The sequence below is a fragment of the Chionomys nivalis genome, chromosome 1 (genome assembly GCF_950005125.1).
Source record: "Chionomys nivalis chromosome 1, mChiNiv1.1, whole genome shotgun sequence".
In the NCBI taxonomy this organism is placed as follows: domain Eukaryota; kingdom Metazoa; phylum Chordata; class Mammalia; order Rodentia; family Cricetidae; genus Chionomys; species Chionomys nivalis.
The window spans coordinates 148,081,667-148,099,663 of record NC_080086.1 but is presented as its reverse complement, the minus strand read 5'-3'; the positions used below and the strand labels follow the sequence as shown (position 1 = coordinate 148,099,663).

At 47.3% G+C, this 17,997-nt stretch overlaps 1 protein-coding gene and 1 pseudogene across 1 annotated transcript in view; one reads left to right on the top strand and one right to left on the bottom strand.

The window, feature by feature from the left end:
• The window catches only part of Gpnmb (glycoprotein nmb), a 31,260-nt gene extending 13,948 nt beyond the window's left edge, over nt 1–17,312 (bottom strand). Inside the window, exons 1-6 of the mRNA XM_057773123.1 lie at nt 17,129–17,312; nt 9,572–9,724; nt 7,833–7,976; nt 5,025–5,198; nt 2,962–3,120; nt 2,275–2,697 (exon numbers count right to left, since the gene is read on the bottom strand). Of these exons, the coding sequence (XP_057629106.1) occupies nt 2,275–2,697; nt 2,962–3,120; nt 5,025–5,198; nt 7,833–7,976; nt 9,572–9,724; nt 17,129–17,198 (1,123 nt within the window). The 5' untranslated portion in view covers nt 17,199–17,312. The remainder of the gene's footprint in view (nt 1–2,274; nt 2,698–2,961; nt 3,121–5,024; nt 5,199–7,832; nt 7,977–9,571; nt 9,725–17,128) is intronic.
• LOC130876540 (ATP synthase subunit f, mitochondrial-like) lies at nt 5,742–6,159 on the top strand (annotated as a pseudogene).
• Nucleotides 17,313–17,997: the final 685 nt, after the last annotated feature.

Sequence of the window (17,997 nt, the reverse complement as noted above, 5' to 3'; positions counted from 1 at the left end):
CCAGTGAGATGACTCAGCGGGTAATGACGGTTGTTGAGTGAACCTGATGAACTGAGTCTAACCCCTGGGTCCCATGCCTTACATCTGCACACACACACACACACACACACACACACACACACACACACACACACACACACATACACGCATGCACACACACCCCACTACCACCACTGCCAATAATAATGATAATAATAATAATAGATAAGATTTTGTAAAAGAAATACAGATTCATTTATATGGTCTACATAGCTGGAAATGCTGCTATCTAGGGAGAAAATTCTTTTCAAAGTCATGCTTAGCCCTCTGGCAGTGCCTACCTGCAACTCCAGCCCTGGGCTGGGTGGAGACAGCCAACCTAGCTGACATGGCAACCACAAATTCAGCAAGCTATCCTGTCTCAAAAGATAAGGTTCAAAGCCATGGTGGAAGACACCTGGCGTCAACCGCTGGCCTACACACACAGACTACTGTGGAGTGAGGTGACCCAGACATATATGGATACACCACATATACATACACACACACATGCACACAGCACACCCATACAGACACACACACACGTGGCTAAAATGTAAAAAGTCACGGTTAACTTCTGTAGTCACTTGGGGCCCTGTTTCTTAGCCCGCCCTGACCCCAGCTGCTTTAAAGCATCCTGAATTGATTATGGTTGAGTTAGCACCTTTGCATAAAAACAGGCCTCTTCCTTTCTAGGTAAAACTGAGCACACAAGGGGCACTGGCTTTCGACATGGGGAAAACAAGAGCAGCAAATTAGAATACCTTTAAAATTGGCTTCAGAAATGCTTTTGATGACTGCCATGACACAGCTCCTAAGAAAAACAAGCTGGTTTATAAAAATGTGACTCTAAAAGCCAAAAGCAAGTGACCTAACCAGATTTTTAGACAGAAAGGCATCTGTAATTTATTTAGTTTTACAGCTGCTCTTTCGGTTTTTAAGGAAGATTATCTGCACTTGCAGATAAAGAAATTCTGGGGGTTGGAGAGATGGCTCAGCGGTTAAGAGCACTGACTGCTCTTCCAGAGGTCCTGAGTTCAAATCCCAGCAACCACATGGTGGCTCACAGCCATCTGTAATGAGATCTGGCGCCCTCTTCTGCCTTTTAGGAGGCATCATGCAGGCAGAACACTGTATACATAATAAATATTGTGTTTAAAAAAAGAAATTGGCTCTTGGGATTAGAGCTGCAGCTCGGCTGGTAGAGGACTTGCCCAGCACTCGGTGTGGTGGTGCACACACACAATCCCAGCAACCAGAAAGTGGAGGCAGGAGAAGCAGCAGCTCCAGGTGGGTCAATACCCTTGATGATATATTGAGTTTGAAGTTAGCCTGGGATATGTGAGACACTGGGGAAGGGTAGGGAAGGAGGGAGGAAGACAGAAGGAGGGACAGAAGGAGAATAAAAAAGAAAGAAGGAAGGAAGTTTCCTGGAGGCATGCTTAGATGAAGCTGTTTGTCTGGGCATGCCCAGTGCGGCTCCATGTGTAACTGGACTTGGGAATCCCGGAGTCGCTCCCCAGCAATCATGCAGGGTGTTAGTACATCCTGTGGACACCGTGCTGCTGCCCAGGCAGGTGGGATAGGTTTCTATGAAACAGTAACTGAAAACTGTCTGTGTTTATTTAATGGAGAGAGGCAGATTGCAGAACAAAGCATATGTCATAAACCCATTTATATAACATCCTAAATGACAAAGCCTACATGTCCATGGAGAATGTCTATAAACAAGCAGACAGAAACACGGCAGCCACATCAGGGGGACTGGGGAAGAGAACACACGGGGACTTTCTTCTTATGCTAGGCTTCTTCGTGGTTTGTTTGAATCTTTACTAAGAAATGTGAATTAATTTTACAATTTAAAACATTCTAAGTCAGGCAGTGGTGGCACATGCCTTTAATCCCAGCACTCGGGAGGCAGAGACAGGCGGATCTCTGTGAGTTTGAGGCCAGCGTGGTCTACAAGAGCTAGTTCCAGGACAGGCTCCAAAGCCACAGAGAAACCCTGTCCAAAAAACCAAAAAAACAAAACAAAAACAAATGTTCTATAAAGGAATAAAATGGGCACCGAAAACCTAACAGCAGCAGAGAAATGGCTACAAGTTTGAGGCCAGCCTAGCTGAAATATCAAGTCCAAGGCCAACAGGGCTACACAGTGTCTCAAGCTGATTGACTACGTTATATAATAAACAACTGACAAAAACTACCACACCACCACCACCACCACCACCCTACATTACCCAGAAAAATACTCACTTAAAGAGGGGCTGGGTGTTGGCGGTGTGGGTGAAGCTGGTGAAGTTGGTGAAGTTGGTGGTGAAGATGGTGAAGTTGGTGAAGTTGGTGGTGAAGATGGTGAAGTGGGAGGTGAAGTTGGTGAAGCTGGTGACGTGGGAGGTGAAGGTGAAGGGCATGGTCCAGACACTGCAGCTTGCACGGTGAGGTTGAGATTGAAGGTTCCGTTGAGCACATACGTGTGATTCAAACTGTGATTGTTGGAGACAAACAGGCCAGTGTTGTCCCCAAAGTTCCACTTGTAGGAAATGGCAGAGTCGTTGAGGAAGTGGCTGGGATCATGAATGAGGACATCGAACACAATGGGGAGGTCTCTGAGGAAGGTTCCCTCAGACGAGTTCCGGTTGTTCTTCTGGGACATGGTCACAAATATAGGGATCTGATCTAGAAGACGCACCAGGAGAAGGAAGAAAACACACTGTTTCTCAACTGTGAGGAGGGGGGCTACAATGATGTGTTCTGGCTGAAGAGTCAAATGAGACCTTCTCATGTGTAAACTTTAGAGTGTCCCCGCTAACAAGCAGGTGGGGTACCCCATAATTCAACATTTCAGCTCTGCTCGGAGCCAAGTCTTACCCTAGCCCAGACACCAGGTGTCAAAAGGAGCCCACGTCTTGTATTCCACTGACGTGAGTTCACACCACGCACCTGTTATCACATACACGTCTTTCACCTGCGCGATGGGAACGTATGTCCGGCCGTGTCTTCGAAAGACAGTCACTTCCATGACCTGATGGCCAAGTGTCATATTGACGGTGTTTACAGAAACCCGTGCTGAGCACCGACCCAGTTTTTGGAAATACTGACCTGTGGAAGACGGACATTTCCAGTTATTGGTGACATGCCGTGATCATTCGACAAAGCTACTTCTGAAAGGCTAAAGCCTGCCTTGAGGGGGCTGGAGAGATGGCCCAGTGGTTAAGAGCATGAACTGCTCTTCCAGAGGACCCAGGTTCAGCTTACAACTGTCTGTAACTCAAGTTCCAGGGGACCTGACACCCTCGAGCCAATGCACATAAAACTAAATAAACTATTATTATTAAAAAGGCTGCCTTGAGGAGAGAACAGTTTGGAAGCTGCAGAAAAGGAGATGGTGCCTGGCTCTATGCAAAACCTGATGAAGCAACTCTACAGTTGCATGCAGGTAACTGCACACAGCTGGTTACAGTGAAAGAATTCTAGTGCAACAATATAATTAGTTCCTAATCTATAGATGAACATTTTATTAAGTTTCAATGAACATCATTTAATGTCAGGGTGAGGCATCTGGGAGAGTTTTAGAAGGTTCTTTACTCACAAATCTACCATATTTTTGTTATCATTTATAAAGCAATTGATGTAAGTAGACGGGCATGGTTGTTTGGATTTTTCTGAGAGACTGGACCTCCACTTTCTAGAAGTACTTGTACCTAAAACAAGCAAGACACAAGAGAGCGACTGTGGATCACGGATACAAAGGGAATGCCTTCCCTTTCCCTCTGCGGCCACCATGAAAGTCATAGCTGCTGGCCACAGGAGTGCAGGTCAGGGAATGGCGAGCTGGGAGCTGACCAACAGGGCTATGATGGCGTGGGGGAAAGCCAGCTTCAGGCAGGTGTGATGCCTGGCCTGTTCTGTTGTTCAAACGGCATGCTCTGCTAATGCCAACGGACAAAGGATGCTCTCAGCCAAAGGTCAAAACCTTTGGAAATCTAGGAGTTGCTCAATTGGAGCAGGTTCCAAATACTCAGCCTCAGTTAGCTCCTGGAGATCTGTGTGTGTTGCTGACCTTGTAACTCAGGGATCTTCGTACATGCTGGGTATGCATTCTACTACCGATCCATAGACTTGGCACTCTAGTGATGGACTGAGAATTCAACAGCCTTGTTTCTCTTAAAGTAACAGTTCGCTAATAATGCAGCAAAGTGAATGAATGCCTTTTATGTTTTTGAAAACCAGAGAGTAGGACTATGCCAGAGAAAAACAGTATCTAGACTGTTCTAGGCCCGCACAGTGGTGTATTGTGCAGCCATTAAAACAATGTAAGGAAGTTTAAATAATACAGTCAAATGCTATGATAGCAAAATAAAAATGTGTATCCATTATGACCTTAAACAAGAAATGTCAATATTGAAAACATCATTTAATAGCAGTAATTTCGCATGCTATTCATAGATGATTCTTTTGTATTTTGTTTGTGCTCGTCTATGTTTTCAACCGTCCCATGTTTCTATAACTAAGTTCACTAATTCACTTAGAACATTAACAAATTGCCGGGCGGTGGTGGCACACGCCTTTAATCCCAGCACTTGGGAGGCAGAGGCAGGCAGATCTCTGTGAGTTCGAGACCAGCCTGGTCTACAAGAGCTAGTTCCAGGACAGGCTCCAAAACCACAGAGAAAAACCAAAAAAAAAAAAAAAAAGAACATTAACAAATTAACGAATAAACAAGTGTGCAACCACGTACTGTTCAAATAAATATTTTAATATACTATAGAAGACTAATCTGCTGCTGTTGTGTAGAGAGCCAAAGTCACTTCCTTCTCCTTCTCACTTCATTCTGTGGTGTCCTGCAGACTTGGCGAGGTTAGCCAGGACTTCATTTCCCCTCCCTGTCCTCTCCAGTAAGGAGCCGGCAGAGGGGTGGGGGCTACCCTCTCAGAGAATACGGACAGACAACGTTAAAGCATGACAGGAGTGTAAAGAGCTAAGTGAGTTTGTAAAAGCCAAACCAAGTGTGTGAAAGACGTAGACGAAGCTCCACTTCTTCCATCCGTGGGGGCGAGGGAAGGGCTTCCCGTCGGGGAACGCCAGGTGCTGGCTCTGGCCGGTGCCGCCTTCCCAGTCACCACCCTCTGCGCCTGCTGTCCAGTTGTAGACGTACCGGTCAGGAGTGAACCCCAAATCTAATCGAGAGACAGACAGGGTCGAGTTAGTTTTCTGGCCTTTAAATGCCCAGTGCTCAACCCTCAAACTCTTCCTTTCCCCAGAAGCCCTGTAGAAGCTGCTGTGGGGCTCTAACGTTCAGAAAGCACCCATCAGACACTTTTCTGGGCATGTGCTGTATTCCAATAAAGTTCCAGGAAACTTCCATCTGGAGATTTTACTTAAGACACGTGTCTTCCTGTTGAGTCTCCGAATCCCGGTGCTCTTCACAGACTACAGGGGACATCATCTTCTAGTGCACATACTTTTCCTCACTCACTTGTCACCACAGCTAAGTCCTGGGTCACAGTGTCCTCAGGACACTGCAGAGCCACGCCCACCCCAGCACACCCCAGCACACATAGAATTCCCCTCCCACACAACAGCCTGGGAACTGTCACCCTCTGCTGGCCTCGGAGGACACTTGCACACACAAACATAGACACAGAGCTACACAAAATTAAAAACATAAAAATAAATCCTTAAAAGAGAATCTCCGACTTTGCAGACACCAGGACTGCAAAATGGTATCGCTCATGCCTCTGAAAGAGAGGCTTTATGAAGGCTGAACCTGGAGAGCTGCCAAGCTGGATACTGATGTGGAATTTCACCCCCGGCGGCACTGCAGGCGCCTTCCGGAGACGTTACAATGGTTTCACAAGTTCATCAACGTGCAGAAAGGCAGCATGATGGGGCTTAACATGGCCCTGGAAGCCTATGTGGTTTTCAGTCACTGCCTTTTTGTTGCTGTTGTGGTGGTGGTGGGGATGATTTCTTTAAGAGAGGATTTCTCTGTGTAGCTCTGGCTGTCCTGGCTGTAGACCAGGCTGGCCTCGAACTCACAGAGCTCTGCCTGCCTCTGCCTCCCGAGTGCTGGGATTACAGGTGTGCACCACACCCAGCAGCTATTGCATTTCTTACAAGGAAGTTAAACATGAGTGAGCAGGGCACGGGTATCACTGAAGAGGGGTCAGTATGGCAGGCACCGCATGCCTGAGCAGAGCCTTTCCAAATGTGTGATATTTCTGTTCTGAGCAAGACCTGGTCACTGTCTGCCATCTAGGACATCCCTTAGTCTGTGTCCTCGAAGAGCTCCTTTAACCAGCTACTATTCCTTCTTATTCTTAAATGGTTCCCGGTATGACCAGAGAAACCCCTTGAGCTGGCTCCTGGGTCCTTTGGCATAGCTCCACTGGTCTTTGTGTTCTTCCTGTTACAGTTACGATGCCTCCAGTCAGGCGTGCGTGATGGCGCACAGCTTTAAGATTAGCATTTAGGAGACAGAGGCAGGCAGATCTTTGCGTTCAAGGCCAGCCTGGTCTACAAAGCAAGTTCTAGCACAACCGGGGCTACACGGAGAAAATCTGATCCTTGCTATGTAGTCCAGGCTGACCTCAAACTTGAGATTCCCCTGTGTCAACCTCCCAAGTGTGGGAATTACCAGTATGTGTTACCACCCTGGTCAGAATCAGCTTTTTCTTTTTTAAAAATAGAAGTAGGGTATAGTAACACATACCCATAAATGTAACACTCTGGAGACTGAGGCAGGAGGATCATGAGTTTAAGGCTCGTTTGGGCTATATAGGAATATGAGAGAGAGAGAGAGAGAGAGAGAGAGAGAGAGAGAGAGAGAGAGAGAGAGGAGGGGGGAGTGGGAGAGAGAAAATATTAAATACTTACCACTAGATAAATAATTATACCCTGTGTATACAGAATTTAGTGTTTGCCTCAAAGGGAGATAAAAAATTAATGAGGGATGAACACATCAACAGATTCATAAAAGCCCCGAATGGCACAGGCAGGGGCATCTTCACCATTGGAGTAATCTCAGTGGTTATCTGAGTTCTCCAGAGTGAACTGACCTCACGAGATAATTTTCCTTGGTGTAGTTATACTCTTTTAACATGAACAGCAAACTTATCTCTTTAAGAGCAAAATAGAATCGGAGCACGCCCATTAGCATCTGCACAGCAGATCATCTGTTTCAGAACATTAGTCAACAGAAATAAGCCTGTCAAGTGGAGCCCTGGGTGGTATTTCTTTTGTTTAAAATCAGGTGATAAAATGAGACTCTGAGCACAGACAGTGTGTTCTCTGCTCAGTGGACGTGAAGGACAACCTGGGGATCTCAAAGGAGGAAATAGACGTTTGGAGTTTTGAATGCGTGTGTAGCCCTGGGGCTGGAACCCAGGGCCCTGATCATTTCAGGCAAGTGCTAATTCACTGAGTTCCTCCCAACTCAATGGTAGAGCTTAAACGGGGGTATTGGGAAGAGCTGGAACCAGAGAGGGGCAGAGGGACAGGATAGGGGAACTGGAGGGGGACATGATCAAAGTCCATGACGTACATATAGGAAAAATATCTTGTACAAGAAAGTAACACCCCCCCACACACACACTCCACCACCCCCTCCGCCCCACTGCACTGCACAGGTACCAAGGAGCAGGGCTCCACCAGTCTGCTAAGGAGGCTTGGCTAATACTGGCGTTATAAAAGAACCGGACAGTTCCACACATCCCTGCCATCTAGCTTGAAAGGAGGGTGGCAAGGGATGGTGAGAGCACCTATGAGCGCTAGGATTATGGGTGGGGCTCCAGGAGAGCTGGCCTTCTTACCATTTCTGCAGTTCTTCTCATAAACGATGTTGCCATTGGCATCTTCCTTCTGGCATCTGGGAAACACCAGGTTCACCACAAACGTAATATTGGATCCCACCAGAGCTGGGGAGTCACTGGTCAGGACTGCTTGCACACGGCCTCCTAGGGTAACAAAGAAGGGAGCTTGTTCCCCCAGACGGCCTTTCACCAAATGTGTAAGTAATATCTGGGGGTAAGGACCATGCGATCCATATGCCTCTTTAGGGTGTGTTAATTTTATCTCCTGGACACTAACTTTAGCTTTCACAATATTATAGAAAAAATAAGTCAGAATAGTTAATGGATTTTATAATCATGGGAAAAAGTCACTGAAGACAAAAGGGGCTGGAGAGACGACTCTGTGTTAAGATCATTGGCTGCTTTTTCAGGGGACCCCAGCACCCACGTGACAGCTCACAATCTGTAGTTCCAGTTCCAAGGGATCCGATGTCCTTTAATGACCTCCTTGTGCACCAGGCACACGTGTGGTGCACAGACACACACACATAGACAGAACAACAATATTCACACACATAGAAAAAAAAAGTCTGGTTTTTGGATTGAAGAGCACATGTTGAAAGTTTGTAGACTTTAACCTTAAAACCAAATGACTGGAGTCTCAGCCTTTGGCCTCTATGAAATGATACACTTTTGGGAAGTCACACTTCCGGATGATCAGGTCATGTCTCCGCTTTTCTGAGGTGGCCTAAGCCATGGTAGCCAACAGTTTTGAAGCCACATCTGCTTGCTCTATAAAATATCCCAGTAACTACAACCTTAGAAATGTCTGAAAGTCCAGGTGATTTTGTTACTTAGAAAATGAAAATGGGGCTTGGAGGGATGGCTCAGTGGTTAAGAGCACTGGCTGTGCTTCCAGAGGTCCTGAGTTCAATTCCCAGAACCCACATGGTGGCTCACAACCATCTGTAATGAGATATGATGCCCTCTTCTGACCTGCAGGCATATATGGAGGCAGAACACTGTCTACATAATAAAAATAAAAAGAAAATAAAAATGGGCTGGGCCCACCAAGGCCAGCTTGTCTGGGACTGAATAAGCATGGGTTGATTCTGGACTCTCTGAGCATGGCGGACAATGAAGGCAGATGAGAAGCCAAGGACAATGGCACTAGGTTTCGATCCTAATACATGAACTGGCTTTGTGGGAGCTTAGCCTGTTTAGACGCTCACCTTCCTGGACGTAGATAGAAGACCTTCGTCTTCCCGCAGGGCAGAGAATTTGGACTGCTCTTCAGTATCGAGAGGGAGGGGGAATGGTGTGGGGGGAGGAGAAGAGGAGTGGGGATAGGGGGAGGGGAGTGGGGGGAGGGGGCAATATTTGGGAGGAGGGGAGGGAAATGGGAAACGGGGAGCAGGTGGAAATTTTAATTAAAAAAGAATAAAAAATAAATAAATAGGAAAAAAAATTAACAAAAAAAAATGGGCTGGGCCGTGGTGGCACACACCTTTAATCCCAGCACTTGGGAGGCAGAGGCAGGCGGATCTCTGTGAGTTCGAGGTCAGCCTGGTCTACAAAGTGAGTTCCACGAGAGCTAGGACTGTTACACAGAGAAACCCTGTCTCTGGGAGAAAGGGAAGCTTGCCAAATCCAGGGGCTGCTCATCTGCAGCTAGAGCGCTGTTGTTCAGGGCAGCCTGAAGAGCTCAGGCTCTGGCTGAGGAGCGCAGCCGTGGCTGTGGGGTGGAATTTCCGGCTCACCTTCCCAGGAGTTCTTCCACCTGCCATCTCCCTTCTTCCACACCGGGTACAGGTTTTCATTCCACTCCGTTTCATCAGAAGACCAGCCACATAATTGGTTGTGCTCCCTCATGTGACCTGGAGACTGCTCGTGGCCCAGCACGTCACGGAATCCTAGGTTTGGGAAACAAAAGATCTTGTTTCTTCCATTTCTCATTTGGCGCTTCAGTGAGAACGGCCGATGAGGCTTCTCAGCTTAGGTCATTGGGAAGCGCATGTATGATATAGCCAATAAATCAAGTAAACGAAGGTGCTTTAGAAACGGCTGGCTGGGCGCAGTGGCTCACACTAATCCAGCCCGCAGGATGCAGTGCAGCTCTGCTGTGAAGCGGAGGCTAGTCTGGTGTACATCGTGATTTCTAGGCCAGCCAGAAGGGCGTAAAGAAACTCTGAGTCCAAAACCAGCCGGGTGGGCTGGAGGGATGGCTCAGAGACTAAGAGCATTGCCTGCTCTTCCAAAGGTCCTGAGTTCAATTCCCGGCAACCACATGGTGGCTCACAACCATCTGTAATGAAGTCTGGTGCCCTCTTCTGGCCTGCAGGCAGACATACAAACAGAATATTGTATACATAATAAGTAAAAAAAAAATATTAAAAAAAAAAAAACAGCCGGGTGAGGCTGCTACGCTGTCCCAGCAGGTGAGGTCACTGGCCACCAAGACTGACGACCTGTGTTCTCTTCCCTAGAACTCACGTGATAGAAGCAGCAAGCCAGAGACTTGTCCACTGACCTCTGCAATGCCCCACCCCAACACAAACAAATAAATGTAAAAATAAAGTCAATCGACGGGGACTGTTTGCAGAGGATTAAAGAAAGACGTGTTATTTGGTTTTTGAGATTGCATCTCAACACCAGGATAGACCCTGGCTGTCCTGGAAATCACTATGTAGATCAGTCTGGCTTCAAATTCACGTAGATCCCCTGCTTCTGCTTCCTGAGTGGCTGGAATTAAAGGCACTGATCACAAAGCCCAGCCTTTAAGAAAAAATTTTTAAAATATTTATTTATTTATTATGTATATAATATTCTGTCTGTATCCTCCTGCAGGCCAGAAGAGGGCATGAGACCTCATTACAGATGGTTGTGAGCCACCATGTGGTTGCTGGGAATTGAACTCAGGACCTTTGGAAGAGCAGGGAATACTCTTAACCTCTGAGTCATCTCTCCAGCCCCTAAGAAAAATTTTTGACAGCCAATTTTTCTTAACTGTACTTATTAGCTTCTCAATATATAGCCTCCAAATATTTAGATGTGGTAATTGTATCTAAAGGGAAACTTGGATGCCGTTTTCTTCATACAGATTTGCATCTTTCCCCAGTCTTTTTACTGCCTTGTTTAAATCCCAGAATGCCAAACTTGGGAATGCTCCCAGAATGCCAAGAGATACATATGTAAGTACAGGAGGGCTCATGGCAGAACTCTAAGTATACATCTTGGTGAAAATTCCATATACATTGTGGAGTAGCGCACTTGCATCATATCTATCCCCAGGAGGCTGAGACAGGAGGATTGCCATGAACTCAAGGCTAGCCTGGGCTACAAAAAGAGGCTTTGTCTCAAAAACAAACATCCCCCACTCAAATAAAGCATAAGCCGGTGTATAGTCTATGTTTGCTACATAGTGATTTTTTTTTAAATGTTATTTGGGTTAGAGTTGTACCTTATTTCCTTTTTCCAGTTGTATTTCTTTTAAAATGCATTTTGAAGCTCTGTTGTTATGTATATATGCATTTAGAATGATTGCTTTTTAGATTGAATTGGATATTTTCTTATTAGTGTTACCATTCCTATCCTTGGTAACATCCCTTGCTCTGAAGACTGCTTTGTAGGGTTTACCTTTTCCCATTGTTTTTCTTTTTCAAAAAAGACTTATTTATTTTATTTGACGTGTGTAGGTGTTTTGCCTGCATATATGTTTGTGTACCATGTTCATGGAGTGCCCACCGAATTCCAGAAGTGGTCACTGGAGCCCCGGGGACTGGAGCTACAGCTGTGAGCTGCCATTTGGTTACAGGGGAATTGAAACCTGGGTCTTCTGGAAGAGCAGCCAGTGCTTTTAACCTCGGAGCTGTCTCTCCAGCCTCCATTATTTTACTCCTAACTTGCATGTGTTCTTATTTAATGTGGGTTTCTTGTAGACGGCATATGTTTAATTGTGTTTCTATAAATCAAATCTGAAAATCTCTTTTGTCTGAAGTACTGAGATAATTTACATATAATGTAATAACAGATTGTGGATTTGAAGCTACCGTCTTGTTTTCTATATATCCATCTTTCTTTTTTCTTATTTATTTATTTTGATTTTTTTAAAAAAAACAAAGGGTTCAGTTTGCACTCAAACTTATTATGCAGCCTAGGATAACCTTGAACTCTTGACCTTTGTGCCTTTATCTCTCAAGGGCTGAGATCATAGGCATGCATCAAATCTACCTTCTTTTGTAGTTTGGGGGATTACAACTGGATTCCATTTTGTCTCCACCACTTCATAGTAATTATATCTCTTTGTTTTGTTTGCCTGCCTACTTCCTTCTTTTAATCCCCTTGGTAAAATAGATCCTTGTCTGTAGCAGATCACAACCCCAAAGGCTCTTTTTCTCAGCTCTCCTTGCAGTTGAGTGGGGGAAGATGATTATATTCTGGTTTAGAAAAGCTGAGAGGAAGTCTCCTGAGTTCCTGGGAAGTGTCCCTCCTTTACAAAGGAAGACGAAGGAGAAATGGCCTCAGTCTTCTCTCTTCTGAACTGATTTCAGAGATGAGGTAACTGGCCTGATGTTTGGCCATCATAACCATCCTTTGCCATGGAGATGCAGCTGTGGGGAAACAGCCAGCACATCAGTGGTGTTGGACTAGAATGCTGACAGAAACAACAGCCACCTAGGTGACGCTATTGAGTCATTGCTCCTGCGCTGCCTACCCGTGGTGGTTTGAATAAAAATGGCCCTCATAGGCTCAGTGGGAGAGGCTCTGTTAGGAAGCGTGGCTTTGTTGGAGGAAGTGTGTCACCAGGGGGTCAGGGGGTCGGGGGTCGTCTTTGAAGTTTCAGAAGCTTAAGCCAGGCCCAGTGTCTTTCTCTGTTCCTGACCCCTGTGGACTCAGATGTAGAACTCTCAGCTCCTTCTCCAGAACCGTTCTGACTGCATGCTGCCATGCTTCCCCATGCTGATAATGGACTGAATCTCTGAACTGTAAGCACCGGATACTTAGAACTCGGGCCCCATGCATTTTAGGTAAATGCTCACATGTTAGGGAAGCTGGGCTACATCCCCTGCCCAGTTTATTTTTAGTGTGTGTGTGCGCGCGCGTGCACGCGCGTTTGCGCGCGCACGAGCGCCATACTCAGAAACGCTGTATACCTCCTTTTGAGACACAGTCTGTCATTGGTCTAGAGCTCACCAATTAGGACAGACTGGCTGGCCAACCAGTCCCATGGAGCCACCTGTCTCTACCTTTACACTAAGAGACGGTGTATGTCCTGTTTTTGTGCATGCCCCCCTTTTTTGGTAGGTGCTGTATATGGAATTCAAGCTTGTGCCTATGAGGCATTCAATGTACCCACTGAGCCACCCCTTAACCTCCCATTCCTTTCTCAACAGAAAAGCAGGCACAGCAGGAAACAGCAGTGAGGTAGGAGTCACGGTGCATGGTCTCTGTCGTAAACAAGCTGTGTGGCCTCAGTCTTCAAACCAGCAAACCCCAAGTCAGTCTCAGGACTGTTTGCACTGGGAGAAGACATTGGCATCAACCCATGTTTATAACTGGAGGTTCACTCTGGAGTCGTGCGGAAAGAGTTAAGCTGCTGCCATTCCAACCCACTTTAGAGATGCCGACACCTAGGTCAGAGATAGGGTTCCCCAGGGTCCTCTTCAATCTAGTGCAAAAGGAGCGTCACCTCCTTCCATGCCCACAAGCTCTTCTCGCTGTTTCAGAATCTTTGCCTCAGATTCTGAGGAAGAGTGTTTTCAGAGATGAAACCAAAGCACAGATCAGGTTGGAGTGTGGGACAGTGGGTCAGTGCCCCTGGCTTTGAACTCCAGCACCAAGCACTTCAGAGGCAGAGGCAGGGGGATCTATGCACGTTCCAGGTCAGCCTAGTCTGCAGAGTGAGTTCCAGGACTGTCGGGCTGCACAAAGAAACCCTGTCTTGAAAAAATGAAAAAAAAGAAAAGAAAAGAAAAAGAAAACTACAGGGAGCAGTGGAGGAGCAGGGAAGCCAGGAGCAACCCTGTTCGATCTGCCCTTCCAGTGTTCAGCCCTGGAGCCGGAGGGAGGACCCAGCGGTTAAGGTTGCCAGCTCCACTTGCTCAGGACAGGAGCGGGATCTTAGCTTAATTTAGGAAGCGCACAAACATTCCAGCGCCAGGAGATCTGGCGCCCTCTTCTGGCCTCTGCAGGCCTCAGCCTCCCCCCCATAAAATACATTTTTTTAAAAAAAGGTTTCAAAAAAAAAATAACACGATAGAGAAAAGACGCACTTTAAAAAGCAGCAAACATAGATGGAAACATCAGGACTTAGGGCTAGAAAAGAATTATTAGGTTAGCCAAAAGCATAATCCATAAAAAACGGATGGATGGAGCCCTTATTCAGCTAAGAAAACCTCTGCTCTTTGATATCCTGTGGGGCTAGGAGCGCACCGTGAAAGAGCAATCCAGTCTGAAAACGGAAAAAGACACGAGCGCACGCTACAGAGGATGTGTAGGCATCAGACACTAGGGGGTATCTGATGAACCCTCCCACAGACCTGTCAGTCACTACCACCAAACCAAAAGTAGTGCCGGTGCCAGCCAAGTGATGGCAAGGACCTAGAAAAAATGTGTCACCACAGACTGCTGGCAAGAACTTGAAAAGGTGAAGCCATCTTTCTAAATTCTAATAAAACTCAACGTGCAGTTAACCACTGAATAACTTGTCTCCCCGCCCCCCCCTTTCTTTTTCTTGAGACAAGGTCTCACTATGTTGCTCTAGCTGTCCTGGAACTCACTTTGTAGACCAGGCTGGCCTCAAACTCACAGAAATCCGACTGCCTCTGCCTCCCGAGTGCTGGGATTAAACGTGTGTGCCACCACCACCTAACATAACTTGTTTTAGTTGTACTCTTTGGTATGAATCCCAGAGAAACAAAATTTGTAACCACATAAAATTTTACACATGCGAATCCATAGCCTCTTTATTCGGAAAAGCCCACCTTGGAATAACTCTGATGTCATTCAGTGGTTGAGGGGTTAAAGTGGTGTGTCCTGATTAATTCGGCAATGCCAACAAATCCCCAGGAAACTAAAGAGAATCTCCTGCCAATGTCTACAGTTACATGCCATGTAAAATTTCATTGTGCGACATTCTGAAAACAATAATAAAAATAAATTATTTCAAATGGACAGATTCCTAGTGGCCAGGGTCTGGAGTTGGGTAGAGAAGAGTATTTGGTGACAAAAGGTCCTGGGATTGTTGCGGTGGCAATGCGCATGTTCTGTATTTTGACTGTCCCTCCTCCTGGATCTTGCTGTGATTCTTGATTGTGTTTTGTCTAAGTTTGCCCGTGGACAAACTGGGTAAAGGTTATTTGTCTGAATTATTTCTTTCAATTCCGCATGAGTGCACAATTGCCCTGAAACATAGAAGTTTAATTTAAAACCAAATCAGCCCAATAGCGAGCAAACTTTAACAGGGAGGAGGCGGGCAGGGGTAGAGTGGAAGTAAACCTGCCGCTGCAGCAGGTTGAAGGGCTCCCCTCTTCATTAGGACTCCCGAGACCTGCTCCGCCAGTCAGCGCTTCTCCTGCCTCCTCCTCATTCCAGGGCTTTGAGACTTGATCTGAGAGCCCCATTATTCAATTTCTGGCTACCGTTTGGTTGGTTGGGCTTTTTTCGGGGGCACGTCTCTCTATGTAGCTCAGGAGGTCCTTAAACTCACTGTGTACACTAGGCTGTCTCACGGAGATTCACCTGCGTCTCCGAGTGCTGGGATTAAAGGCGTGGGCCACTTAGCCCAGCTTTGGCTGCTGTTTTACTGAGTAGAGCCGTGGAGTTTTGGGGAGAGGACTTTGATAGCTCACTTTTGTGATAGGCTCCCAATTGTCTGTCCGCGGGAGGTACGGGGGAGGGGGTTCGGGGGCGAGCAGATCGGTCCTTAAGAATTACCACTGAATAATCACCACTGGCCGAGCACCTCTGCTAGTTGATCTCCCAAGACTCTAAAACACACATTTGCAAATGAGGAAAAGGAAACTTATCGAAGCTAACTCGTTACCCAGACAAGCAGCTGACACGAACCCAACTCTATTCTACCCCAAACCCTGGGGGAAGAACAGCGGTGAGAAGACAGACGTCCCCTTCCATCTGCTCTCTGTGTGCGACCCAGGGCGAATTCCTGGCGCTCTCAGTGGCGGGGTTCCTTAGGTGGGCAAACCGGACAATCACAAAGTCAGGTTCCCCTCGCTCTGTGAAGGCGCCACACCTAGACGCAAGGTGGGACATTCCACCTGGCACCCCGCTGGCTGCTGTGTCTGTGTTTGAAGTTCAAACCCACAATCCCGCAATCAGCCTCGGGGGACAGAGGTGGAGTCTCGGGCGGGGCGCCACAAGTCTAGGGCATCCCAGGTTTTGAGAACACTGAGGTGTTTAGTGGGACTGGGATGTTTGCCAGCTTGCCTGGCCAATCCCCGAGAGCAGGGTCCCCAGCGATTTCATTCTGCTTGGCCAGGGATCCACCCCAGCCAGGACGAATTAAGAGAGGGCCTGGCTTGCTTTAGAGGAGGCAGGGAGATGAGGTGACCGCTTCTCTGGAACTGCCCCAGGCCAAGGTGGAGTTGGGGTTATCTGAGCTAGCTGGGGTTATCAATCAGATGGTAATAGTCGGGCTCAGGGAAGATGCTGGTCCCAACTGGTCCCCGGCCCCTGGAAAATGAGGTAGAGTGGCTCTCCTCCCCCGCCTCCCTCCCGCCACACAGTAACTCTGTTAGGAACGAGACAGCCACACCCGGACGGGGACAAGTGGGAGTGCTGGCGCGCTACCCCATCCCCATTGAGCACCAAGGATGCTAGACCAGGGCGCCCAGTTCCGGAAGACGCCAGACGCCGCTGTCCCTGACTGGCCATCGGCATTGTTAGTAGGACCCGTGCCGTAAAGCCCACCCCGGGTGGAGCCAGCTTGTCCTTCAGTACCCTCGCTGGAGCCGCCGCACCCAGAGGTGTGCAGGGGATGGTGTGGGGAGTTCTGCTAAATGGGCGAGAACCTCATCTAAGAGCTCCGCCCTGTGAGCAAGAAGCAGTTGAGGGTGGTTTGGGAGACTTGCTTTATTCTTGGGGTACAGGCTGTCCCCCGCTTCCAGCTACAATACGGCCAGGGTGGAAAAGGCTTAGAGTGGCCGCGTGGCTTTTGCTCTCCATGAACCCCGAGCAAAGAACGCAGTCCCAACATTCGGAATAGACCCCGCTTCCTGCAGATCCCCAAACTCCTCTCGAGGGCCCCAGCGCACCCCTTGGACCAGTAAATGCAAACGCCCAGAGAGGACCGGACTCACGCTTGGCCTCCTGGAGCGGCAGTCCTGAAGCCAGCAGCAGAAATCCCAGGACCCCGAGGAGATTTTCCATTCTGAGTCCGAGCGCCCGCAATCAGTCAGGGCTTAACTCGCACTGCCCAGTCCCATCCACCGGTAGTCACGGTGTCAGCTTCCTGAGCCCTGCTCTGATTTATGAAATACGGGGCCCAAGGAAGATCATGTGATGTTTTAAGCAGTGTAGCTGGATCTCTCAAATTCCACCTCTTAAGAACTCGTGCTCATGACTCACTTGCCCTTGGCATCTATTTATTGACTTCGGATGTGCGGTCTTTTCATTGTGTGATCCCACATTCGCTTCTCTCTTTTCTTCCCCCCTCCATTTTTCCTAGTTTAAAGGGAGCTTCCTAAAATCCTATTCGACATTCTTCGTTGTTGGTGAACGTTCATCGCAGCTGCTCAGGCGACACATCTTCCAGAATTTGGACAGCGGCACCTAGCTAGCATTCCCTCCCCCAAATAAAGGGAAGCAACGACCAAGTTTTCACCTTTTGGCAAACATCCTATCATCACCTGAGGTGTTGATGCCCTTTGTGGCTGACATAGTTCTGTCTTGCCTTTCTGGTGAGATGAGCAATTCGTCTTTAAATGAATTGGACATATTAAACTTTTCTGTAACAAATCTTAATTTTGTTTAGGAAGCTGCAACAATCTAATTATTATTATTATTTTTTTTTTTTTTTGCCTTCCCTGATCTATCAAGAGAGGTGGCAGCCACTGGGGCAGGAGTTAAAGGTTAGCTCCTAGAGAGTAAATCTTCTTCTTCTTCTTCTTCTTCTTCTTCTTCTTCTTCTTCTTCTTCTTCTTCTTCTTCTTCTTCTTCTTCTTCTCCT